This window comes from Syzygium oleosum, unplaced genomic scaffold (assembly GCF_021117445.2).
Source record: "Syzygium oleosum isolate NSW1041296 unplaced genomic scaffold, Sole_v2.1 Sole_v2.57, whole genome shotgun sequence".
NCBI classification, from domain to species: Eukaryota; Viridiplantae; Streptophyta; class Magnoliopsida; order Myrtales; family Myrtaceae; genus Syzygium; species Syzygium oleosum.
Genome location: NW_026607541.1, coordinates 852,845 through 880,386, shown reverse-complemented (window position 1 = coordinate 880,386; position 27,542 = coordinate 852,845). Strand labels below are relative to the sequence as shown.

Sequence of the window (27,542 nt, the reverse complement as noted above, 5' to 3'; positions counted from 1 at the left end):
ATAAATGGATTTTCTACCCTTTTCAAGTTCAAAAACCATTCCCAACATATCCATCCATCTTTTTTAACCAAAGAAAAGAAGAAAAAGAGCTACAAGCCGCTTCTCCACTTAAAGGTTTGTCGTATAAAATCGAGAATCGAACTGATGAAAGCTAATTTTCCAATTTTTTACCTAGGAGCGTACTCAGTCCTTCCTGAAATTGGTTAGGTAAGACTAGATCGGTTTTGTTTTCAGATTAAACCGACTCGGTTGCTCATCCCTACCGGTGTGTTTGTTTCACGAAATAACTCCATGAATCATTTATTTGGTGGTTGTCACTAAAAACGATATCCGCTGTTATCGCCCTTGCGAAATAAATTTTAGTCAGGCAGAGCTACTCAGTAAAAAAAAACATTATTTTCACATAACCCATCTCAGACTTAAAATCTTTTTCAAGAAAAGTGTCATCTGAAAAAGTGAAATAACACGAGAACAGCTTAGCTTGGCATTTTAACAAACACCTTTCATGCATTTCTCTTAAGCAACATGAAACGCATGACCGAGGCATCAAATCATATAACCGATGAGGCTGTCTCCTCCTTAATTAAATCATAACATTCTGACCAAAAAAAAATTAAATCAAAACATGAAATTTCCCCAGCAAGAAAGAATGCTGCAGAAACTTGTTGACTCAAGCATCTCTATCAAATTCCACAAAAACAAAAACACGAAAATTCACAATAAAAAAAAAGGGAAAAAGCTCGATGGAAACAGAGATATTCTTCGAGCAATGTACAGAGATCACATTCGATTTCCAGAAAATGTAGCAAAGTCTTGATAGTCACAACCCACGCTTTTTAAATGGGGCTTTTCTGAGAAAGGTCGAAATCCATTCAATCCTCTCTCTCCTCTCAATAGCAAAGTGCCTTACATGGGGTGCATAAGAGAAAAGGAGAATTTTACAATGTGTTTGGAGAAGAAACTCCTGAAAGATTTCTTTCTGAGCAAAACTCTACTCACTCCCATGCCTTTTCTTTTCTCTATCAAGCTCACTCACCAGCAGATGCACAAAAGTTTCAAACAACCTTACTCAGATAACTGCCGCATGGCAGGGAGCAGCTCAACATGATCCACAATTCAAGCACAAAAACGTCCTACCATGACATGAAAGCTGATCCTACCAAACCCGCTAATTAAAACTTCTCCATATACAGAGCAGAAGCCAACTAAGAAGATAAAAAGAGAGATGGGACACTGTCACAGCGAAAGCATGAACGGACCATAGTCAACAACAGCTACTCGCTCTCATCTTCACTGTCCTGGAGCACTAAATGATTCATGTTCCTCTCCAGAGGTGGAAGCCCATCTTCAGAATCACACGAGTCCTCGTCCTCGTCCTCGTCATGGGATTCCGTGGCCGTCCCTGTGGAGGCAGAGAGTGAACATGGTTAGATTATGAGATCATATTCAAATGATTGAAAGTTTCTAGGGCAATTCTTCGTGAGTAGCAAAGAAAGAAGCACTGGATCATTGTTAACCTCTTGACTCTCCTCTATCAATGGACTACGTGAACAAAATTGAAAAAAACTAAATATGTAAGTTAAAAAAGAAATTTCTCATCTACTTATCATACAATTCCAAAAAATGTTCCCACGATATTAAAGGGAACACAGAGCCATTTGCTGCCACAAACAAGCGAGAATTTTCTAATTTTCCTTTTAATAAGCTCAAGAACACTGAAATGCATCCCACTAATAAATCTGCAAATCAACTCCAAAGGCCAAAATCCAAACCAAGGAGTGTTATATCAAATAAAAGTAAATCGAGAATCTGTCTTCAAGAAGAAAGGTATCTCTCATTTCTGGCCTGGAAATTACCTCTAGTAACTTCAAACACGAAGAGGGCAAAAACTTTTAGTTAGTGATTCCCTAGTTTATTTTAATGGCTGCCAGCAAAAGAAGAAGATAATATAGACAAAAAGATAGGACTTCTAAGTTCTAATGACTGTTCGACCAAAAAAAAAAGTTCTAATGACTGCATTAGAATCGCTGGTATTGCTAAAGTAGATGATATCGGTGATACACAACATGAACCACAAAAAAAGAAAAATTTCCGGATGTATAACTGCATGGAAAATCACATGAGAGTTTCTAAGGCTTGCATTATATACACAGCTTATATACATATGTTGAGATAAATAAACAATATACAAAAAACATCTGGACTCTGTCAGTATCATTCAGCACACCAATGAAAGATCACCGCCAATAGGTCCTGCTTGTTCATAATGCTACGCTATGTGAATCATTAGCAGAAGCAGAAAATATACACAAAGCAGACCAGGGAATTGAAAATTCTTGACTAAATCTAAGAAACACGATGCAGTGGGGTCAAATGATAATCTAATCTGATGTAAATTAAAGGAGTGATAGAAAGGAAGAAAGTGATTACACGACGTGTCAACCTCAAAAACCATGCCATCTAGGGTTTTATATTGTTTTCTTAATAACAACAACAAATTTCTCAGCACTAACTTATTAGGTGACTCTGTTTCATATATTAAATAGCAAACATTCTATATCACCACTTACATTCTTCATAGATTTCTTCTATCATGACAAATTCAAAAACAAATTGAGTAACATCTGTTAAATTAGCTGTATTGATGATATATTCTACTTGAAGTTTACTACATAATGTACTCAAATTCAATTACAAACTTAATACATATGTGAGGAGAAAACAGCACACTGTCAAAGTAACTATATAAGATATACAATTTCTTTGAGGAGACATTAAGTCCATGAGAGGAACTCTTGTCAAAGAGACTTTACACACATTGGAACTCAACTAAATATTCTTTTTTACCCATTGAAAAAATATATCAATTTTCCAATCTGCAATAGATTATCCCACTTAGAATCTAACTAAGGGTGTAATCGAGTCAAGATACTCGCGAGTAGCTCGGGCTCAACTCGAAGATTACTCGAGATTGACTAGCCTAATTTAGAGTTGAGCTAAAGCTACCTGAGTATCTTGTCAAGTCGAGCTCGAGCTCTCCAATATGAAGCTCAATAGGCTCGGAGCCTAATAGAGCTTCTATCATATTTTGGCGAAATATTTCATAATTAAAAAAAAAAAAAAAACAGAAGTCCTTAAAGTTACATGTTGTATCGACGTATACATGAACGGAAAATAACCAAGCTTATTAAGCTCAAGTTCGTGTTTATGTGTAACTCTATTATAATCAAGTCAAGCTCGAGTATTTTGGAATCTTTATTTGAGTTGAGCTCAAGCCCTATTTTTTTTACTCGACGGAGCTCAAGCATGGCACTATATCGACTCAACTCAATTCAATTACACCCCTAATCTCCACTAACAGTCCGCTGGCGATTTAGAGGACTGAGCTGTTTGCTTGATGCTGTGCATGAAGTGCTAAAACGTATGAATTCAAATTGTTATCATCTAGAAATCAACAGTGAAATAAATTTTCAGAAAGCAGCACATACTGACAAGCATTGTCACTGACATGTACTCTAGAAGGCTGTGTGATAAAAAATTGATACACAAATCAAAATTGCAGCATAGGGTCAACAATCTTAAAAGTCATCTGACAAGGTCAGAGAGAACTCATAAATAGTTGCTGAACTTGTCAGGTCCATACAAAGTAACCTTTCACATAATTAACTCTTTTTTCGCAAGCAAACATAGTGGAACTAGCCCAGCCAGAATGTTCATGGTTCCACGTTAGTCATGTATTTTTCACGATTCCCTATTAGTAATGCCATAAAAGTTGTACCATAACAGAGTAACAATTTGCACGCATGACTCTCCTCTAATATGGCTCTTAAGTGACAAATATAAGGAAGAATTTCCAATCAACGAACGGAGAATACCTTCTACGTCGGCTGGGACCTTCGGAATTTCTTTCTGTTGGGAAAGCCATGAATTTTGGACCGAAATAATATCAGCACCATTTTCACATTGAGAGTATGCTTTGAGAAGTTCCCTGCATTAAAATAAACCCCCAAGCTGGTTATAAAATTGGTTATGAAGGCAACATGCAATTACTGCACCATATCAGCAGGATCTCCCCTCAAAAAGTAACTAATGCACTAGACATTCTTTTTCGATAATTTCACAACTAACCCTTTCTTCCTTGGAATTTGTGACAGGCCAAGCTGGCTTTCTGCCAATGTCTCAGTAATCTCAATGATTCCACTGTGATTGTGTAAATGATGGAAGAGACATAATCCTATTATTATGTGCTTAGAAAAATCCCCACACATTGCACAACCTAATAACCCAGTATCTTCTGACCAAAAATAAATAAATAACCCACCCAGCATCTATGTTTTCAAAATCGGATTGGAGTAAGACCATGGGAAAATTCATGAGTCCACTGATTGAGCCATCAGCTGATAACATCGATTTTTTAGGGGCTAAAGATACTAACCCTAATGGCTCCTGACGAAACTGGCATCTGCTCCAAGTGACAAAATCTCACTCATTGGCTTCTTAAGGGGATAAGTTCAATTCCCATCTCCTTTCATTTGAAAATTTGTGTAAAGTGTATACACATATAGAATAAGTAAATATGCCTTGTTACTAAGAGAATGCTCTAAATTGAAGCCTTGATAAATTGTAGAATATTCCTCAACCATTGAAAAAAGCAGGGGTTTAGGTGCTTTTCTACACATGCTCTCTTAAGTTTTGTCAAAGCCTTATCTGGCTGATCAGCCAACTACCTCAACAGGGTCCAGTGGTCCACTTGATTCACTAGTATCCTATAGAAGACAATTGGTCTGGACTCAAATGTGGGTTCGTAGCCCAACTGGTTAGAATGGCTGGACCTATCCAGTACTGGAAGAATACACAAGAATATAGATCCACAATAAGATTGCCACAGAGGAATAATGCCTCCACAGAAATCATCCCCAGTCCTAAACATCCATTCCACCCTCCCCACATGCATACAAAAAGAAAAGAAGGCAAGAGTAGACAGATGAAAATAGAGCAACAAAAAGAAACCCCCATGCAACCACCCATGCGAGAGAGAGAGAGAGAGAGAGAGAGAGGGTCCAGTACCTATTTAGAGAAAGAAAAGCATGACCCCACTTGAACTTTCCCAGCAACAAATTTGCAGTTTCCTCTTCTCCACTGTGAATGAACATGAAAGGATCAAACAAGCACCTATCCTTGTGAAATTTATCACTTCTACAGATTGAGAGACAAAACTGAACTGTGAAATACTGTTGAAACTCAAATTCCCACAGACAAATATAGTATGGTAACCTCCCACTAGGAAAAAACACAAATTAAAGAACTCAAAAATGATATTGCACTGGCCAAGTTAAAAGAATATTTGAAAAAGGAACGAATTGTTCTCTTCTTAAAGTTTAAACTAGTGGCAACGAAATTTTACTTGGAAACTGTTTAGCTCAATTGATAGGAATCTGTGCAGACATAGTCCATCATTAAAAGGGTTCAAGTATCACTCATAAGTCTCTGATCTAATGAAGGTAAAGTTCTAGTCCCCCTTTGAGCATCCTATACAGTATAGCTCAAATACTCGAGCACAAATTGAAGTCAGACCTTTCACTAAGCCAACAAGTTTGATGAGTCTAAGGGTGCGTTTGGTAACTTGCCAAATAGTGACTGACTCTATTCTTTTGTTCCCGAAAACAAAAAAAGAACAGAAATCCGTTTGATAAATTTTTTGTTCCCGGGCACAAATTTGCACAAATTTGTTCCCAGAATCAGTTTTGAAATAGAATCAAGAAGCAAAAAAAAGTTGCTTCTTGATTCTGGGAACAAGAATCAGAAATGGAAAATAATTTTTTTTTCTTCTTCTTCTTCTTGGTTTTCTTCTTCGTTTTCTTCCTGGCCTGTGGCCGGTCGCCGACCACCGGCCACAAATTACCCTCGCCAGATCTAGCGACTGGCCCAAGCCACAAACTTCCTCTGTTGTGGGGGGGGGGGGGGGGGGGGGCCGCGATGCCCCCGCCGGCCCGGCTTGTGGCCGTTGTCGGCGCCAGCGACCTGGCCATGGGCCAAGGAAGGGGAAGAAGAAGGAAAAAAAAAAGAGAAAGAAATATTAAAAAATTCAAAATATTATTGAAATATTATTAATAAAAAGAAATTTTGTGCAGTTACCAAACGCATTTCTGTTCTTTTTCTATTCCAAGAATAGAAATTTTGGGCAGTTACCAAACGCCTTCAAATGCTTTGAAATTATTTCCGGGAATGGAATAGAAAAGAATCATTTCTGAGCAGAAATTTTTTCCGGGAACAGAATGATTACCAAACGCACCCTAATAGTTCTTCTATGGGAGAGAATCAGGAATTTATGCCGGCTCAGCAACTTCAAACACATGCAATTTCAAAGTCATCAATGACATTAATATCAACATGTACCCACTTGCACCTATAAGTCTCGAAACTATTTCTGGATAAAACCTTGGTCAAGATATCCGCCGTTTGATGATTGGATGGAACATACAAGAGCTTCAATATTCCTTCATCAAGTTTTTCTTTGATGAAATGCCGATCGATCTCCACATGTTTTGTTCTATCATGATGAACCTGTTCTTGGCAATCTCAATAGCACTTTGTTGTCACATAATAATAACATAGGATTGGTATTAGTGAATCCTAGTTCATTTAAGACTCTTCTCACCACATGCCTTCACATATTCCTTGACACATTGCTCTAAACTCGCTTCAAACAAAGCTCCTAGCAACAACGGGTTGCTTCTTGCTTCTCCAAGTAACCATGTTGCCCCATACGAAGGTACAATACCCGTTGTTGACCTTCGGTCCGTGAGAGATCCACCCAATCTGCATCCGTGAAAATCTCCACGTTTCTCTCCTCTGTTTTCTTAAAGTAAAGCCCTCTTCCGTGACTTCTCTTCGTCTATCGTAAGATTCAAAACTGCCTCAGCAGTGCTTCTCTCGTTGGTTGGTTCATGTATCTACTAACCATACTTACCGCGAAACCAATGTCCGGCCGAGTATGCAGAGAGATAGATTAGTTTGCCAACTAATCTTTGATATCTCCCTTTGTCCGTTAATGGTCCTTCTTCTTCCATCTCGGTTTTATAGGTAGAATCCATGGGGTTGTCGCCTGGTTTACACCCCAAGCATACCGGTTTCCTTCAAGAGATCAAGAGTATACTTACGTTGGGAAATTGCAATCCCTTTCCGTGACCGAGCTACCTCCATACCTAGAAGTACTTGAGTTGACCTAGGTCTTTAACTCGAATTCTTGTGCCAAGATATTCTTCGCCTTTCCAATCTCCTCCAGATTGTCACCAGCTAGGATTATATCATCGACGTATACGATCATTATTGCTCTTCTACCTTCATCTCGATTTCTTGACAAACATTGTATGATCCGTTTGACATCGAGTGAAGTTCAACTTCTCAACGACCCTTGTTAACCTCTCGAACCAAGCACGAGGTGATTGCTTTAGGCCGTATAGGGATTTCTTGAGTTTGCACACCTTGTTGAAGCTCTCTTTAGTGTCAATTCCAGGTGGGACCTCCATAAAGACTTCTTCCTCCAATTCCCCATTTAAGAAGGCATTCTTTATGTCTAATTGCTGTAGGGGCCACCCAAGTTAATCACACCACGGACGACCACCCTTTCGGTTGTTGTTGTTTGACCGAGTGCCTCGCGTAGGATGGTTGAGATCCTCGGGCTATTAAGGCAGAATTTTCTGGATTGGTCTGGTTTTGAACAACCAAGCATCACCTTTCGCCGAGTCTCTTCTCTCCTAACCTCCGCAAAACTTCTCGTACATTAGGTAGGGCTTTATGCTCGAACTCGTCCACGTACCTCGTCAAGCTCTTGATTCAAGCCTAACAGAAATTTATAGATGCGTTCTCGATCTTGAATCTGCTTGTACCGCTTGCTATCTTCAGGACAACTCCACATCATATCTTCCAAAGCATGTCAAGTTGCTGCCAATGACGCATGAGTTGGTTAAAATAATCAGTGCGAAGATTCCCCTTGCCTTAGATCATGAAGAATGCCCTTGATCTCGAAGATGGCCAGGTGTTATCTTTGTTGGAATAAGTTTCATGAACAGCATCCCAAATCTCCTTCGCCGTTTGGTAATACATGAAATTCTCCCCCTGTTTCATTCGTCATTGAATTCAAGCGGCAGGACATCACCATGTTATTTTCCACCTTCCATGTTCGATAGTTTGGGCTTGTCGCCTCAGGTTGTACGGCAACTCCGGTTAGGTAATCTTCTTTACCTTTTCCGCAAACGAAAATCATGACAGAATGGGACCATTGATTGAAGTTGTGACCGTAAGTTTATGACCGGTGATGAGAAGAGTTCCCTTCGGATACATTGATAGGTTGGGTAATCAAAGGAGAGTTCTGAGCTTTAGGGTCTGAGGTTTCACTCTCAACCTCGCTTGCCATGGTGGCTCTAGGGTATTTTGTCACGGTGGAAACACTCGGAGATGTGGTAGAAAAGAATGGTCCAGGATCGAGCTCGATACCATGTAGAAATTTAGGAGAAACCTGTTCTAAGTTTTATTCTCCAAAAAGGGCTACGAAATTACATGAGGCCTCCGGCCTTTTATAGCTGCTCGTCCGCTAATTATTTTGTGCTAACTACCGAAGCAAAAAGCCGATATACTAGCCATAAATCTGGTTAGTATCTGTTGGTTTAAAAAAAAATTATCAGCACCCTAAAACTTAGGAAACAAATTCCTAAAAGCTAACAAACAAAATCCTGAAAATCTGGAAACAAAATAATCGAACTTCTACTGCTAACTAAAATATCCGGATCTGGTTTTCAACACAACACAATGCCCAGACTACTACAGTGGCCGTATGGCAATCATGTGCTCTTGCAAAATCATTCTCGAGACTGTTTTCAGAAAGATCAACGCCACTTTTCAGCTCTTAGTACACAAAAGTGTTTAAGAGATGGTATGAGGAGCCAAACCATGGCATTTATAGTATAATGCTATCATTATCCATGGTATAGATATAGCAAAAGGAAAGTAAAAAAGTTTCCTTTGAGCAGAATAAATACCATATTATGAGAGCGGCAGACAATGCCTCAACACATGATAGCTCACACGGTCGACCATAATTTACTGGATTAGCTGCTACAAGCCAAGGCACTGCAGTTATAATTGATATGTTACTTTCAGGAAAGAAGTATAATATAGCAGATGAAATTAGAGGGGTGCATGAGATGTGAATTACTTAGAGGAAACCAAACCTTGATAAAATAAAATCATCCCTCAGGATAACTAAATCATCAAGAGAAGGTTAAATTTTATCCAGGGTAAAGTGTGAACACTACTTTTGATGTTATAACTACAGCAGATAGTTGCATCTATTTTAGCTATTTCACAACATTTAATAAGTTAACTTGATCACAGATAGAAAACAGATTACCTCGGTCACTGCCTTTCTAAAACATTCACACGTTAATTACAGACCGCAGATCCTTGAGAAAGAAATATCTGTGAATACTTTGCCTAATTGCTAGTTCACATGGCTTCAGCCTTCATACAAGTCGACTTAAACTTTACCCATTAAATATACTCATTGGGTCTCTATTCAGATATTTCTCTTAACCCAAATAATTGAATTAGGTTAATTTAAAAACAAAACTCCAGAAAGACACCATAACACAATAAGAGCTGTGGAGAGACAGCGTTTTTAATGTCAGTAAGCTAACTTCACAAGGCGTTTAGCTAAAAACAGATGAGCCATAACTAGAACCACTTACTCAGAGAAAAGGTCCTTTAGTGTTATACTCATTCTATGTTATTTGCTGAAGCAACATGTATCAACTTCAGATTCTTTGGAAGCCTAAAATATCACATAAGAAAAGAACAACTGGACAGACAGAACTTGACTCAGACAGCACTTGACTAAGCATAAATTTGAAGAAGATATTAATGTCTAGTAGATTCTACAATTCCTTTCCTTGTCAACTACTGTTATTTTCCAAAGGTGAAGATTGACAAAGGTTACTATGGAAAGCAAGAAATAAATTGGAAAAAAGTCAACACACTGCTAAAAGAGATGAAAATAAATACATGAGATGCCAAAACATAGATAGATTCATGGAGAATATGTACTTCAGCACCAAAATCCACAAGGCTGTATTAACTGCATCTACTGTGTAACATGTGACTAATCAGAAAATAAATTGACAAATGAAGGACCATACAGAGGCGTGGAGCAGAACACCGAAGTTTTATGAAAGGTACATCACTCAAGCGTGCCCATGAACAGTCAACAACAGCCAATCCTTTCCTCTTGATTAAATTGTAGTCTTCTTTTGAGACACACTGTTTCCCAACAGGACTGTATGAAATATAGTATAAGAGTCAGTGCATCTCTCCAGGATAAGATACAGTTTTTATGAATGTAATCACAGATGGTTCCAAGTTAGATATTCCAAGAAGTGCTTTTGCTTGTTAGTGGCTCTAAGACTCCAACGAAGCATGATAGAAGCTTCAATTTTTTAGACATGCTAGCTACAAGAGATCAGAGATATTGATCTAATCAAATTATCTAAACATTTGATTAAAAAATTAGATCCATCTGATTAGAACATATTCAACAACAGCTCCATAAGCATAAGTAACACCTACAAGACAAAAGGTATGATAAAGCAAAGGTGAACTGTTTATGAGTGTATTAGGTTAAAAGATATTCTTGTCTTTCTATACTACCGTTATATGTTCTAAATAAAGTAGGACGCCACAGTGGATGAAGAATCTTTCAGTTTCTCTTTTCTCTCAACTCTTCACTTTTCTCTTGTTCTTTTCTCTTTTGACATGGCAACAGAGAATTCAAAAGAGAAATTGAAGGCTCCTTCATACACTCATAAACATGAACTTATAATGGCAGCACACAATGACAAGAACACCCTTTAGCCTAATAAACTCATAAACATGAACCATTAAAAAGATCCTTACACACCTCAAAGCAATGCCACCAAACCCACTATTCACGCGCAGCTCCTGCAAGGGTTTTTCATCAATTAAATCGCTGACATTTAAAAAACAGTTTATCTCACAGGACTTCACAAGGTATCCGGCATCATCTTTAAATCATAAATAATCATGTAAATAGCATATTACCAATTACGACATGTTGCAGAGAAAAAAGCACCTATTCAGCATATTGCCTTTATGTCAGGCAACTTTAGCTAATTCTTTCTCCTAGTTTTATATCAGTGACTCTGATAATCAATATGTGATTGTTCTACATAATTCCTGGCTAGTTCAGTCAAAACAAGACAGACAAAATCGTAACTCAAGAGACTAATTCTACTCAAACACTTAGCGAAAATATATTACACTTCAAGCAATGTTGGACCTCAAAAGGGCAGCTAAAATACATCGATAAATTGCAGTCTCAAGGTTCAAGCAACTACAGCTATCCCTCTCTGCATGGGCTAGTTGGAAAGAAAAGAAGGCTCTTTGAATATGGGTCCTAAGTTGAAATGATTAAGAAAGAAGGTGCAGAGAATGGTCTGAAAGTTCATCTCAATCTCGCGGACAAATATGCTAGATATTGATTCCATTCAAGGAAAAAGGAATGGTACATATTAACTTTTTTATATACATAAACGTATTCAATTGATTTATCATGGACTATTTGCTTTCAAATATTAACTTATTTGGTTTTTGGGCTGTGGTTTATTTGCTGACATGGTATTAGATGTTCAAAAGGCGCCTTTACATAATTCATCATTTCCAATTTTCTTCTAACTAGTGTGGACTCATTTGGTTTGGGGCTTGTTCAACTTGCTGACATTTAATAAACTACATTAAATGTTCAAAAGTCACTTTTGCAAAACACATTATCAATAGAATGGTCATTCTGAATGTGGCTTGAAGTTTTTTTTCATGGAAAGGAAAAGGCATTGTAGCAACAACTTGCATAGAGAAGAATAAACTGGACAACGTTTTAGAAGCAGATACTTTCTTTTATCAAGCCAAATCTTGAAAGTTTCCGTCCCGTGCACCTTTTTGCATCACATTGCCCAAAATCCTGGGAAAGAAGTACCACAAGACTAATGAGTCAAACTATGCCAATACCCAGCAAGCTATTACATTGAAATTGTATATCTATGGAGCTCTCTTTTTATCATTTTCAGAGCATATTAATGCATGATTGTTCATTAACAATAATCGATCATGGAATTCAGTGAATCACTTATCCTAACAGGCAACGATGATACCAACGAGAATTATGCTCCTTTACAACTAAATAATTTAATACAGATAAGATAATCCCCATTTGTACATTTGACCATAGAAAGTCTGGATCAAGAAATCCATCAGAGGAGATAATTTTATCTTTTCCCATGTAAGAGAAATACCATATACCTATGCTAAAGAGAGACTTTTTATGACAAGACAGGCATACAAAAACAAAGGGGCACAGCAAAAATTACAGGAGCCAAGTTGCTTTTCAATCACCACTTCTCGCGCCACATTCGCAAGCTACACAGGCCATGTTTCATCAATAAAATTGTAACGAACCCACAAATGGAGACTAAAGTGACCACTGAATACAATTAAGAGTTAAACAAATTTCCACGGATGCTATTAATTTTACCCAAAATTCATAACCAGTTGTGGTGACCATTTCGACATGGTTTGAAGGGTATAGAAAAGGCGTACCCACATTGCAAGCTGAATTTTGGGCACTGTACTCTCCTCCTCCTTCTCCCTATCAACTGCAAAAGGAAGTATCTCGTTAAGACTCAATACAGAACAACAACTATCTGAGATCACAAAAGCATTCCATCAAGCAGTTGGTGTGCGCCCGCAATCAACTGTCAAAGAAAGGCAGAGGAGCTAACCTGGCTCACTCGGTAGGGACTCATCTTCCCTGCAAAAGAAACTGAAACAGTGAAAAGCAGTCCCCAAAGAGGGGGGGGGGGGGGGCCAAAAACACAAGGACCCAGATGCCACAGACAGAGAAGGAAGAGGAAGAGATGGATGCTCCAAGCGCTCCAAAGGAGATGAATTCACCTCACAGCTTGATGGGTTTTGCTGGATTGCCCTCTGTGATGGTGATGGTCCTTGAATCTTCCACTTCTGCCTTTGCCCATGATCAGAGAACGGACGTGGAGGAAGCAGCGCTTCTGTTCGCGTTGGTTTTCGGCCACCGGCTGCCGCGACTGCTAAAACAGCAGGAGGAGCGCCAAAACTAATAAATGGTGGTCCGGGTCTTTGCCTCCTCGGGTCTGCGACAGTTGGGTCACCTAAACCGGGGCAACCCGGCCCGTGTCCATATCAGTGACCGGGTGGGCAGCGGCCCCTTTCAATCCGAGAACCAGGCCGAACCGGCTCCCGGTTCCAAGAAACTAATACTGGTATTTTAAAAAAAAAACTATAACCATGATCTTCAACACGAAGAAAACAACAATATAATCGCTAGACCAATATATATTTTTGTAATGAAACAGTGCTTTATCAATATTTTATGATAAAAATCTTTGACTTTTTTTAACAAAAATAAAATTGGAACGGTTATAGAAACTGGTCGGTTCGGTTCTCAATTTTATTCTTTTTTAATCGGGAGTGATTGGCAGACCCATCAAATCGGTGGATCAAATTGGGTAAAAAATTATCAGACTCAAATTGACATGTGTTAATCCGTTTTGATCCATTTCCACACAATACAAAATTAATAATCCATACCTACCTCATATTTCTTAAACACTTCCATATTTAACTCAATTTAGGATTACTCGTACCCGAACTGAAGTAGAGCACGGAGTAAGCAAGCCAGAGAAAGAATCATAAATGTGGGTTAAGCCCGAGTAAGTTATTAATATTTTGTCACGCCCATATTATTTTTGGTTCTATCAGTTTAAATTCACTTACGACCCATTTACCGAAAATAATTAACTCATATAACAACTCGGCCCAGCGAACACGAGTTCAGAAATGCATCCATAATCCGTTTTGGCAGGTTTAATCACAGGGCGGGTTCCTTACTCTAGGTCGGGAATCGATCCATTCTAGAAACCGGACCGGCCCGGCCCGGCCCGATCCCGCCCAGCTCTGCTTGCTACTAAGGGCTCGAGAGACAATGCCGCACTTCCTCGAGAACCAACCCCTCTCTCTCTCTCTATCTCTCTCTCTCTCTCTCTCTCTACTGCGATTACAACGATCCGCCATTGACGAACCACAGCACCACGGTGCGAGCCGAATGCAAACGATTGCACTGAGGAGATGATCCGGTAAGAGCCGATTCCTGCACGATGCTGTCCGAAACAGAGAGAGAGAGAGAGAGAGAGAGAGAGAGTTCGTGGCGTTGCTCTCGCTCTTTCGTGTGCGTTGCCGTGTGAGATGACAATGGTGTTGATGCTTGAACTTCTTATAGCGCGAATGCGCGTTAGCTCGCGTCGTCCGTTTTCTGTGACGTTTCGACGTTGTTGAATTCCGAGCTCTCGCGGTGAATTTTGCAGGTCGATTCTGGAATTGCCGGCTCGCCCATCCTTTAAAAGGATCCCGAGGCAAATCGCCGGTCAGGTACTGCGGCCGCTGTTCGATTGAGCTTCGTGAATACCTGCTGTTCTTTTTCCCTTTCGGGTTAGAGAAGCTCGTGTTTTGTGGTGATTTGCGCCCGGCGGCTTGCGCTCGGGTGGGGTTGAGGGGTCCTGGAAGCTGCTTTGTCATTGCATTTTGCTTTGGCATTTATGTTCGGTTTGATTCCGGATGTCAATGGTCGAATACCATCGTATTGCTTGATAATTGATATGCTAGTGAGCTAACTTTCCACACTATCAATCCCTTTCACTAGAGGTGGAAAACTTGGTTTATAGGAATGTTATGACGATTCGGTAATTTTGACTTTAATTCTGGATGCACTGCGTTTTTTTTTTGTTTAAATATTGGGAACTCCATTGCAAGGACCTCCACTTCTTAAAATCCCCAGGTTTTTAGCACTTCGTCGTGTTCTCTCTGTTCATGGTGTGTGGGAAATCTTGGGTTTTTTTTGGTATAAGAGAGCCTTAGACAAGTGTGCGAGGAATCATTTTTGTTGACCGTTGCCATCTATTTATGGTGCTTAATTTATGGTGGTGATATTTCAGCAGAGGTCCTTATATCTTTCTTCAAGAAGGGAATTTTCGACTGCTGCTCCACAAAATGCATCGACTGGGAAACCGGGAAAGCCACCTGAGTCTGGAAGTTCATTACCTAAGTTCATTTTGGGAGGTATTGCTGTTAGCGCTGCTTTCATGGCGGCTTATCAATCTGGCTACTTAGATCATATGCTCGGTAAAGAGAAGCATGACTCTCTCGAGACCTCTAGGATCGGTCTTGATCTGAAAAATCAGGATGCAAATTCTCAAGATGCAAAGTCCCTCCATCGTTTTGAAGAGGAAAAAGTTTTAACTGGTGGTGAAGTGCTCAAAGATTTGAGTCCTCAAATGAGTGATGGGAAAAAGGATGACATCCAGCCAGTTGCACCGCGATCTGATGCTTTAAACGAGAGTGAGATTGATGTTCAGTCTCACTCACAGGATAAATCTGAATTCGCACTTGGAGAAAGTAATGCCTTGAGCCAACTTGAAGAATCGCCCACAGCTGACATGATTTCTAATGTTGAAAGCACAGATTCTGCAGTATCATCTGAACGGAGTCATGATACACAAAGCCCGATGATTAGCGGAAGTAAGCTACCAGATGAGGAAGTTGGGCAATTATCCAGTCAGGCTAGTTCAGTTACCGATCTCGATGAGACAAAAGTAATGCCTCATCAGGATCTTGTAGCAGAAGAGAGACAGGAGGTGCTTTGTCATTGCTCACTAAACGCTCCCTCATATGTTGCATATATCTTTCATATGGATTGCTAGGTTTTTAGTTTGGTGATGGTATCTTGTATAAATAGTATATTGTCTAATTTTATCTTGTAGTGGTTCTTTTCATCTTCTGGTAGTAGCTGCCTGAAGTATTAGAAATAGCTGATTCTATTTCTCTCATTTAGATGCCATCTTAGTTTGTACTTTCTACGATATCTTCTCTACGCCTTTTATAATAATGCCAGGAAAGCTGAGAGACTGAGGTGACATGACTACTAGTACCCTGGTGATCTATAACCTTGGTTAAACTATGTTTCTCTATGTATATAGGAGTTTTTTTATTGCTTTTTTATTGCTTTAAGGATAGAAGTCGATTAATTTGGAATTCCTCTTTTTTTCACATGTTTTTCTAGGATGCATCTGGTCATATTATTGAAACACCAGGTTCTCTTCTCGAATCATATCATCTGAAGGATAAATCTGAGGAGAGATCTCCTCCTTCTCTCAATAGAGACATTGACATTGAGGTACTGTATTTTTTGCATTGTTTTTGTTTAGTCCAGGCTGATTTCTTATGGAAGTTCATAGTGAACTTATCTTTTCTATGAAAGTTTATTGTTGACTTATCTTTGTTCCCTGACTTAAAGGCTTTTGCTAGTGCAATTGAGGAGTCAAATGATGGTGTAGCTACCAAAGATGGAAAACTGATTCTTGATTTCTTACAAGCAATTCATGTGGCTGAAAAAAGACAAGCTGAGTTAGATGCTCGTCATTTTGCTGAAGAAAAGAGAAAAATGAAGGTAAGGACAAACCCTTGTGACTAGGGACATGAATTTCTCACCACCTAGTGGTGCTATCTTTTTCCCCTTACAAAAATAGACATTTTATATAATACAAATTATAAATATTATCCTCTCTTGTTCTTATTTACTCTTCACTTTGCTCAACTTTTTAAGAACTGGTGAGTCTATTGAATAATTAAACTCTTTTTGGGTGCTTCAGGAGAAGTACGAGAAGGATTTGAAAGATGCAATTGCTAGAGACCTTATGCATGCAGAAGAGGCTGCATTACTAGATAAGGTGGTTCTTGTTTCCATGTTTTAGTCTTCATATAGTATTTTGATTCTGTATGCTCATCAAATCTCAGAGTGCATAAGGCAGTGTTTTCGGAATATCATGAATCTACATACAAGTACTGCTTGAAAAATCATTCTCAAATAATTTTCTTCAAAGTCATGTGGCTTTTCTTCTTCATTATTTTCCTTTTTTTCTGGGTGGACGGGGGGAGAGGGCTTAAAATGAACACCTCGACATAGATTGGTCGGTGTACAAATGTTTGAGGTAGTTTCTTCCCTGTTCAAACCTCAAGTCTGTGAATTGTGAGGAATATAAATCTCACCAAAGGCTCACTACATCTGATGAGATCTTTATGTTCCTGAATTTTCTTGTCCTAAATAGTAGGAGGTTGAGAGTGTGAATGTGTCTTAAATCTACAGAAATGGGGCCTGAAGCAAAATTAGCTAAGGGAAAAAGGTTTTGATGAGAGATTCTAGATGCAAATTCATTGAACCCAGCATGCATAGAAGCATGAATAACTTGGAGTTCACAGGGGTTGGTGCTGCGGAGAAAAGATGCATATCGATCTCTAATTCTCTATAATTTTTTCTACAATTTGAGATAAATGATGGGCTCAGAGATGTTATGTAAACTATATAAGAATTAACTGGAGAAAGAGGAAGGGTCAGGTGGGTCTTCATTCAACATGTGGGGAGCTTTGACAAGCGATTTACGTAAAAGACTGTTAGATGGGTGATGAGATAGCAGTCAGGTGGTATGCTTAGAGTAAGTTTTATATGCATCAAAAGCAATCAGGATCAGTTTCATGAGCATCAAATGGTCTGGCCCTATGTATCAAATTTAGGTGGCTCCACTTAGATTTTTTCTCCAGAGTCAGAGCCATTTTCAACATGCATTTACGTAACTAAATAATATCATGATTGCATGCTGCCATTCAGGCTGTAGTAATTTAAGATTTTATTATACAAGGTATAAAACAGCTTACTTGAAACTCTAAAAGTAAAAGGAATAGGCATTATTTTTGCTGGATATCTTGATGGCGGACAAATGAGTTGGTTTGGAAGGAGCGGCATATAAACAAGGTGAAATGGTTTGGTTTTTAAGTGGCTAGTAACTTTTCTTGCCATACGAAGTAGAGAGAGCTTTCTTTCAATGCTTTGAAGTGATATATATATTTTTCCTGAGAGAGAAGTTTTGGGAGGATGGAATCTCAAGTTTCTGAGCTAGTGGAAGACTATGAGCACTGGGAAATTTATCTAGCCGGTATTGGTTTGGCTTCACGTGAGTTGGTTACTGGAGCTTTTAGCTATTAAGGTATTGGGTTATACTGGAATCCGTTTGCTAGGTGCTTTACTTCTATAGTGGCCATGAGGATGCAGACTTCAGACTTTTGAGAAGTTGTGGAAGAAGAGGTTGGCTAACATAAAGCATGAGGTGCTTGTGGTAATAGATGTTCCTCGTCATGTAAAAGGAGCAGTATAACAAAGATTGCATTGTTAAATTAATCACGACAAGATACCTAATCAGGTAAGACAGCTTCAGGTTTCATTTTATTTGTGGCCCTTATCTGGAGGATGATGCCACTGATGCAGTTTGGTGTAGGAGGTTCTTGGGATCATATGTATAGCTGGAAGGTGCTTTATGGCCCTGATCTGATTTTAATACAATTTTTCTCTTGTAATTGTCATTTCTGGGTAAAGTTTGTGTGTTTTGATTTTGTCTTGTTTGATATAGGCATCGGGTCTTGGCCTAGTGTCTAATCAGAATGTCCTATGCTATGCTTGGTGAGCATTATATCGCAGGCCAGATTGGATAACCTCTTTCTGTTCAGCATTTGGGTGATGACTTTCAGACTGAATAGTCTTAGATAAGCCCAGATATAGCCCATGTGTAGAATCTGGCCTTGAAGGGCTGGAAAGTGTTTAGCCTATCTGGCAAAAGAAATTAATAAAAAAACTGAAAAAATTGAACGTAAGTACTGGCTTTTTAACCTGTTCCCTGGTGTTACCAACAATTGTCTTCCATTGTCACTGTCGAAGTCACCATATCTCTGATCTGAGCAGGGCTATATCCTGAGCAACTGCAACAGTGATTTGGTTGAGCACATAGATTGTGCCTGAATGTGTCCCTCTCCCTTCTCTTGACCCCCCATTCTCTCTCTCATGGATCTAGTAAGGCAAAGTCGTGGCTGCAACTTAGCCTATAATATACAGACCAAGTTGCAGCAGCTGAGGTGGCCAACTTGTGGCAATTACTTAGGGTTCTGGCGTTTAATTCATCGATTTGTTAATACCTGTCCTTCACAATCCTACGCTATCCTAATTCCTATCTGGAGTTTTATATATAGACGGATTCAGCCCTGCTTGCGGTGAGATGCTTCTAGTACAAGTTGGTATGCCCCTTGTTGCTTTATTATGAAAGTTACTTAGGGAATTGAAAAAAGGCATTCCTATATCTTTGTATTTGTCCATTTTGTATGTACATTAACCTCAATTATAAACGAGATAATACGAATTGTTATGGCCCCAAATTCTTCGGGGCCTTTCTCAATTTGGTTCTTTTGACCTCCTGCCGGAATTTGTAGTACTCCTAGATTTTTTGGCTGCTATACTGGGTAATTATATGCATTTTTTTTCTTTTGTTTTGGTTCATCAGATCGATGAAGTGCGAGTGAGTTTGAGAGGGTGCATGCAGTGTATAATCATTTCAGTACACAGGACTCACTTTTGCTGGTGTGACAATCTCCGGTTGTGCAGGAATTGAAAAGAGAGAGGGCAAAAGCAGCAGCTGCTTTGGCAGCTCTTCAGCAGAAGTTGGAAGAGAAGCACATACTGGAACTAGAGCAAAAGGTGCAACCTGACCTTTTCCTGTTAAAAGTCTTCTCATCTGTGTTTTGTTTTTTGACTTCTGCATTAGCAAAGGTTGAACTCACATCGCTGGTTTAAAATATTACAGGAGAGTGAAGCAGAAATGAAACTGAAAAAAGTGGAGGAATTGGCAAAAGCAGAAATGGTTTCCGCAATTGCACGTGAGAAGGCTGCTCAGATTGAGAAAATGGCGGAAGCGAATCTCCATGTATGCGTAATTTGTTTCGTAAATTTGAGAAATTTATTTGCATTTCATTTGCTAGGCATAACTTTGATGTATAATGTTTGCAAAGAACATTGCTATTACACTGAAGAAAGTGTTCATATAAAGCAACATGTTAGGTGTCGCGACCTCCCCGCGGCGCGGCCCCTTTAATTGGGCAATTAAAATTTAGGTGTCAACATTAGGTAATACCTAGAGATATTCCATTGCAAAAGCATCTTGTTAAAGGTTGTTTTGTGCACTTCAGGATTATAAGGAAAGAGCATGCATACTAGGTATGAGGGAATCATTTCTGCACTGTGCACTGATGAGTCTGGCTCTTGGAATAAGATATATCGTCACGCTCATTTCTTGATACAATAGCTGAAAAGCTAAATGCTGGTAATTTTCCCAGTGCAAATTTCTGGAATCAGCACATGCAGAAGCTACTTGATATTACTAGCCCACGAGTACCGATGAGTGTAACAAAACTGGAAGGTACCTGATGTTTTCTGTGGAAGAAGGATTGGTAATTAATTGAGTGGACAATCATTGGAGAGTAGCTGTATATTCTTAAATAACATCTACTACATTCAGGGGAGTGAGAGAAATTTCGAGGGCAACTTAGTACAAACTATGCAAGATTCTTACTTTCCATGCAATTAAATTCTTCACTGTAATCGAGCTGCAATAAATTAGGAAGTTGGGCCTGTTTGATTTAAGTTTTAATTAGCTGCATAATTGTTAGCTGTGGTAAAAAAAAACATGGAGAAAGATGTAGGAGAATCAAATTGAGTTAAACATGTCATGCAGTAGCATTGCTGATAATCTGGGTATGCTTTTTCCACTCCAATCAACCTCATGGAGTAGAAGAAACCAGAGGATAAAGAAAAGAAAACAAGCACTTTTACAATCATCTGTTGGCCTAAATGCAGTTGTTTGCCCTTCGATGCTTTCGATGGATCAGTATGCTTGGACCTGAAAATTAGTAAAAAATTGGAAGTGGTAAATATAGCTGCCTTTGGTCTGAGAAGCACCTTTTTTGATTGTTTTTTCCATCCTTGTTTTTGTCTTCTATTCCTCTTTTTCTGGTCTTATTCTTTTGAGGACATTCTCGTTGTATTCTCCAGAGAACTGGAATTAGACATTATCATTTATAAAAAGCAAACCAGTTGTTTTCCTGGCCATTAACCTTACTTATAGGATGTGTTGCTTATGCATGCATAACAATTATATTTGGACAATATTCTGCTTAGGTCTGGCTTGCTTTATGTAGGGCCTTACATCAGGTCATTATAGTTTTATTGAGTTCAGCATATATCCGTCTTTATTACTGGTGTATGCCTAAGTTAGAGGGTTGTGCAGCTCTCAGTTTAAGCTTTCCAATGCTTTGCATGAGAAAGCTCTGCTATCAAAAGCATGGTTGAACCTAACCATCTCCGGTTACATGCATAGAATTCTTCATATGTTACCATCCCCATTTATCAATAAATAGCCATTTTGTATCAGTAGTGTTTTTTTTCCTTTCTTGCTTTAATGCATTTCTGATGAACACTCTTTTTCAAAAAGCACTGATATATGTAAATGAAATGACGTTTGATGGATATCTATATTGATTTGTAGATAAATGCCTTATGCATGGCATTTTATGCTCGATCTGAAGAGGCTCGGCAGAGTCATTCTGTTCATAAGCTGGCTTTGGTAATGGTTCTTTTCGTTTGTCTCCCGCATATTTTTTTTCCCGACCTTTCCATACTTTTGGCTTCGGATATCAGCTTCAAATGGTGTAGTTTTGAATTTTCTAGCGTACATATTTATGTCTGCCTGCCTGTGTTGTCATTCAGGGAGCACTTGCACTAGAAGATGCTCTTTCCAAAGGGCTGCCTATTAAGGCAGAAATAGAAGCTTTGCAAACTTATCTTGAAGGTATAGACAAGGATTCAGTCTTGGATTTAGTCTTATCATCTCTTCCGGAAGAAACAATTTTCCATGGCTCTGATACCATGTTGCAATTGAACCATCAGGTGAGATATTTCTCTTACCATAAAGATTTAGAAATTGGTGGGTTTATACAATGCTGTAATTCTTCGGAACTTAATCCTGTCTAACCTCTTGTGAATTTTCTTTAAGAAGATTGCATTGATGAAAAAGCTAATAACCTGTCCTTACTTCTGCTGATAGTGGCCACTTGATCTAAAGATTCGTCCCTGTTTGTTGGATTCCCTATGTGTTTTCTTTTTATTAACCGTTAGGCTGGTTAAAGGGAGCATAATAGTAGGTAGTGGGATCAGTTAGAGTTCCACTATTAATATGCTTGAACTTTCCTGTTTTCTTATTTTTTTAACAGCAAATATGGTACTCTGTTTCTCAAAGCTCAATCTATTTTGTTCATTCAGCACGTAGTTCTTCGTTGGCACTTTTGCTTGGTAGAGCTGACGGAATTTGTGCACTGTAGGGCATTCAGTAAAATCTCACCCTACTCCCTATTCTCCCGTGTTTCCCTCCTAGTATAATAAAACGAGCTTTACCCATGAGATGCCCCTCCCTTTGCTTCTTCAATAATGATTCTGGCGTCATTTGATGAAATGCTTCTAGTGGGAAGAAAAGGAAGGGTTCTGCTTTGGTGGTCTCTTCTCTATTAAGAAAATGTGACCAGTAGTTTATCCAGTGTATGAAATTTATCATTTTGAGTCTCTGAAATCTCTTCCAACTGCCTTGATTATTTACTAAAATGACTCTTAAAATTTCTGAGCAAGATAAAGCAAAACATTTATCTCAAATTAAAGTTTCAACTTTGGCATAAGGATTATCATTATTTGAATCACAAATTGAACTGTGTTGCGATACTTACAGCTGGGCTGCCATGCTCTAAGATAGCTTTGTTGTTCCTCAGTTACTAATCCAAACAGCATTTATTTCCCTATAAGAGGAGAAATATACTCTATTTTATTGCGGTGCCTCAAGTTTCTTACTGACTTCCTTCTTATCTCCATGAATTGTTTTCTTATTTCCCTCATGGTTCTAGAGTTCTCTCAAAGTGTATCTTCTTATAAAGCTAGAGTCTTTACGCAGCAACATGATGTTTAGCCATTGAGACAGATACCGGTGATATGTTGAGATTAATTTATAAAATTATGCTAGATATGGAGATACAAATGCGTTCGTATACAAGTATGCATGTGAATTTGCTTCCTTTGAGGAACGTAATTACTAAGTCTTCTTAACACTCTGCTTCCTATAGTTTGATACATTAAAAGGGACGCTGCGACACTTTAGCCTTATTCCACCTGGAGGTGGTGGCATCTTGGCTCATTCTTTAGCACGTGTCGCTTCATGGTTGAAGGTGAGGAAGAAATCTACATTCAGCAATTTTCCTTGATTAGTTTTCAAATCAGCATGATGTGTGCTTTTATTGTAAGAGGTTGCTTACAAAATTAACCTATATATTAGCGTCTTTTTCAATAAATGCATAGATTATTCACGGAGCTCTGTTCTATAAAAATTAGTTCAACTCCATTCTATCAAAATTAGTTTTAACTTTTAACCCCTGTTAGTGCTTATTATATCTGTGATTTTCTCCAGAGACACGTTATGCAATAACAATAAGAAATATATGTTGTGGATGTGCAAACTTAGCAACCATTGGGAATATAGGTTAATTCTATGGAATATTGGGATGCAACATTAGATTTCACTGAAAAGCTGAAGATGTTTTCCACTTTGGTATAGATCAAAGAAGGTGGCCATTCTGGTGATGGGATCGAATCTATCATTAGTAGAGTTGAGAGCTACTTGGCAGAAGGGAAACTTGCTGAAGCAGCAGATGCTCTTGACGAAGGTCTACAAGGAAGCCAAGCAGCCGAGATAGTCCGTGTGTGGGTCAGGCAGGCAAGAAATAGGGCAATTGCCGAGCAAGCCCTAACTCTGCTTCAGTCATTTGCCACTTCAGTTAGCCTCACTTAAACTGCAATAACGTAATCTCACTTGAGGCATGTCCCATAATATCTGCGACCCTCATAAAGATACATCGAGAAAAATTGAGCAATGTCCTGAAATAGGACTGAGTGGCTTTTTTAACACCACAAGTTTGGCTACTGAACCTGAACATATCTGTTCAGTTTGGCGAGCCATTTTCGTTATTCCTTCTCAACGGCTCAACAGTTATGAGGAATTGTTCTGAGGTTGTCCTACTTCAACTGTCTGTAGTCTTTTTGAATAAGAAAATCTTCTCATAAATTTGCATAGAAAGTTCTTTTTCCCCGAGGATCAGTTTACCTTGTCAGACTGATGGTGTATTGAGGATGAGGATATGCTTGTCCTGGTGAACCCTTTGATTCCCTGAAGTTGATGAGAACTTGTTCAACCGAACGGAAACTCATACCTTCCTTGCCGGTCGGCAGATGGATTCCTGTACCCTATTCATGGATTATGGGTTCAAGAAATTGTGCAGCCAATCTATTGTTTAGTAATGTGAAACTGAATAAGACCCACTTAAACAGTAAGCTTTAGGTCTGGAAATCGTTCTGTCCTCTTTTCAACGTATTCCCAACTCGATAAATTCTTTCATCTAGTCATCATTCCGTAATCGCCATCGACATATGCAGCGATGCAATCGTAACTGCCATGTACCGGATGAGTGAAATTGGCAAGTTTTCGCAAGTTTCTAATGTGCGTTGATTTGTCTTAGACTTGTTTCCTTTTCCTCCTCAATTGTTGTCCCATTTTAAGAATCTTGACCCAATAGATAACAAATGACAGGGAATGGTAGTTGGGTCTTTTGCTTGTCAGTCGTAGTTGGTCTTTCGATGTCTCAGAATGCCTAATAATTCCTCCATCTCCCTGTCGTGGTGCACGTGCTTTGAAGTTCAAATGCATGTGGGAATACACTTAAAAAAGAAAAAAAAAAAGGGCAAAAAATGACTAAATAATAATTATTTCTATATTCCTGAGGTCAACCGGAGCGGGCATTGATTTGTAAACTTGCTACTATCGATTTGTGTGAGTAAGATCAGCATCAACGGTGTTGTGGTTTAGGAAGCGGCCTCAAACTTCATTAGTGAAAACCAAGACTTGAAAAAAAGAGTCAAATGGACCTTGAGTGCTTGCAAATAGACCACGACACAAAGAAAATCGAGTCGAGCGATGAAAAGGTCACGCTATCTTAGCAAATTAAACGCGCGACGATGCCCGTGGCATGCGGCAAACTCGGCCTGAACACTAGCTCCGCAAAATAAATGACAGAGAACCAATGTCATCGACATTCTTCAATCGTATTCAATCTTGTTAGTCTTATACATTCGATTTGTGCTTTTGTTTTCGATTCTTTTGTTGACATTGTAGGATTCAAAACTTGTTGGGTGGGGGTTGCATTCCTGATGTGACTTGCTTTGTGATCGCTGAAAGTGAAGTCCTAGCTTCAACTGCTCGAGATCAGATGGGAATATTCTTTGCATCGTATCCTCTCGGAAGCGCTAACATCCTTGGGTGACTGCGATTTCTTTAATGTGCAATTAAGGAAATATAAAGAATACACCTCGCTTTTGATCTAATGACCACTTACATACCTTCATTTTCGAAAAGACCATTCGCGCACCCCTGAGCAAAAACCCCACATTGAAAGAACCAAATTGTCCATCCTTGTAAGGTCAGTTTAGCATCTCGTTCAGGATTTGGGTGATTTGTCTTTTAAGTTGGCTTTTGAATGTTTTTTTTTTTTTTTGGTAACCGAGGTGCCCCCGCACAACTTGCGCGCACCTCGACTATTCCTCGGGGGAGACTAGGATTGAGGACCCACCACCACGGCGCCACACTTAAGAATCCCAAGTAACGACTACGAACCCTGGGGTTCGAACTACAATCCCAAGTACGCCCTAACCAATTGAGCTACCCATGGGTGGGTGACTTTTGAATGTTTTGGTGGGCATAACTGTAAAATAATTTAGGATTTCGGGATGATGTTTTTGTAAATAGGGGCACGAGGATAATTCTTGTGAAGGTGTAAAGAGATCTTCGAGGTAAAACTTACATATATTTAGTGTTTTCAAATGCAATAATATATATATATATATATATATATATAATCATTGGATAAAAGGTGGGATACCTTTTTTTTATATTTTTCTTGCAACAAATGTATACATTTACATGCACATCGCAACGTCAGTCACAAGGGTCGGAACTTATGCCGAATTGCTAGTGAATCTCCGAACTTTTTAATTGTGCATATGTAGTCATATCTCGAAACTCTATGCAAATGTTCGATCCAAATCCTTTTATCATGTGATAGCGCTGCACCTAATGGCATGTCGCGACGCTAATGGTGTACAGCACGGGAAACTGTTAATATTCTTCCCTTCAACAGAGGGCTTCGATTGAACATTTACCTGTAAGTCTTACAACTTAATTGTATAAAAGACAAGTTCTACGATTCAGTTGAACTTTAAATATCGATATGAGAACTCTTTCAATAACTCTCTTCATCGATGCGTAGTTCGGTTATTGATTATTCTAAGCGTGCACATAATAAAGTAATTGCAGGTGCCAGATTACTAAAAAATTAAGAAAAAATGATTGTGTATGCCCTTCCAAAAGTTCCAACCGACGGTACACCTGTTATGTTACTGGCTAGAAAACGATGCATTGTCTTTCCATTATTTTCAGAATTTTTTAAAAAAGAGGGAAAATCTCTTCGACGGTCTTAATCACGAACGTTGGGCAATCACTTCTCATGAAAATACTTTTCTATAATTAAAAAAGAAAAAATCAAATTTGAGAACATGGGGATTGAAGGGCTACAGCCCAACTAACTCCAGCTCCATGTCCATGTTCCCTTCCAATTTGAACCTTCTTTTTTTTATATATTTATATATAAGCATATGGTTGGGCAGAGTCTCAATCATTGTCAAGTGGCCCCACCTAAAAACACATATGAACACACACAAAAAAAAAATAATTGGAGGAAAGTAATAATTTTAATTTTCGCGCTTTCCTGATTTCGGCTCGCGAACACATGAGGAATAATTCGGTGGATTTAACACGCGTACGCAAAAATTAAATCTGAGCGGTCGGAACCGACAGGATCCACGTGGGATCTGTTATTTTCAACGATTTAGATTCAATTTAATACGTAAAATCGCCCATATACATTTAATAATTTCTCATTAGCGCCTAGGTTCAATCTATGTGTTGGGTGTGCATGAAATGATAAAAAGGAAATTGGGGTAGATAGAAAGAAAGTGGGTATGAAACTGTAAGTATCTGAACACATCCATAGTCCATGGTTGTCCCCCACTCTAAGTCATATAGCTCACATGTAATCTGAGTACCTGCTATTTTTTGTCAATGTGAAGAAAGCAGTCATGATAACGGCTGAATAGCGTGTAGGATAACCTGATAATAATCAATGGCAAAGTTGATCTTCACATTAAACAAAGTCAAAAACATAGGCAAAATAACCATTATTGCCTATAGTTTTCGCCACCGGTAGTACACAATGACATATATAAACAATTTATATATACGTTAGAAATACAACTACCAACTTTTGCTCCCATCACTTTCGAGGAATTTGTGCAATGCCGTTGTTCATTCCAAGCA

At 38.8% G+C, this 27,542-nt stretch overlaps 2 protein-coding genes across 4 annotated transcripts; one reads left to right on the top strand and one right to left on the bottom strand.

Annotated features, from left to right (window-relative positions):
- Positions 1-758: 758 nt before the first annotated feature.
- Positions 759-13,185, bottom strand: LOC115687303 (uncharacterized). Of its 2 annotated transcripts, none has more exons than XM_056307672.1 (10): positions 13,018-13,185; positions 12,846-12,874; positions 12,664-12,719; positions 11,963-12,028; positions 10,952-10,992; positions 10,194-10,330; positions 9,039-9,111; positions 5,068-5,139; positions 3,876-3,988; positions 759-1,402 (listed from the first exon to the last, which is right to left on the bottom strand). In XM_056307672.1, exons 1-10 carry the CDS (start codon positions 13,095-13,097, stop codon positions 1,275-1,277), a joined length of 795 nt encoding a protein of 264 aa, XP_056163647.1. In that variant the 5' UTR covers positions 13,098-13,185; the 3' UTR covers positions 759-1,274. The 2 variants fall into 2 exon arrangements, with proteins under 2 accessions (XP_056163647.1, XP_030468677.1); XM_030612817.2 differs by having other exon boundaries at positions 9,039-9,129; positions 13,018-13,184.
- A 922-nt stretch (positions 13,186-14,107) lies between these two features.
- LOC115687302 (MICOS complex subunit MIC60, mitochondrial) lies at positions 14,108-24,488 on the top strand. 2 transcript variants are annotated; one of them, XM_030612815.2, is made up of 12 exons: positions 14,108-14,234; positions 14,463-14,526; positions 15,093-15,788; positions 16,214-16,327; positions 16,448-16,600; positions 16,803-16,880; positions 19,634-19,726; positions 19,833-19,952; positions 21,570-21,647; positions 21,791-21,970; positions 23,188-23,289; positions 23,676-24,488. In XM_030612815.2, the coding sequence occupies exons 1-12, from the start codon at positions 14,227-14,229 to the stop codon at positions 23,907-23,909; spliced, it is 1,920 nt and encodes a 639-aa protein (XP_030468675.2). In that variant the 5' UTR covers positions 14,108-14,226; the 3' UTR covers positions 23,910-24,488. The 2 variants fall into 2 exon arrangements, with proteins under 2 accessions (XP_030468675.2, XP_030468674.2); XM_030612814.2 differs by having other exon boundaries at positions 15,090-15,788.
- Positions 24,489-27,542: the final 3,054 nt, after the last annotated feature.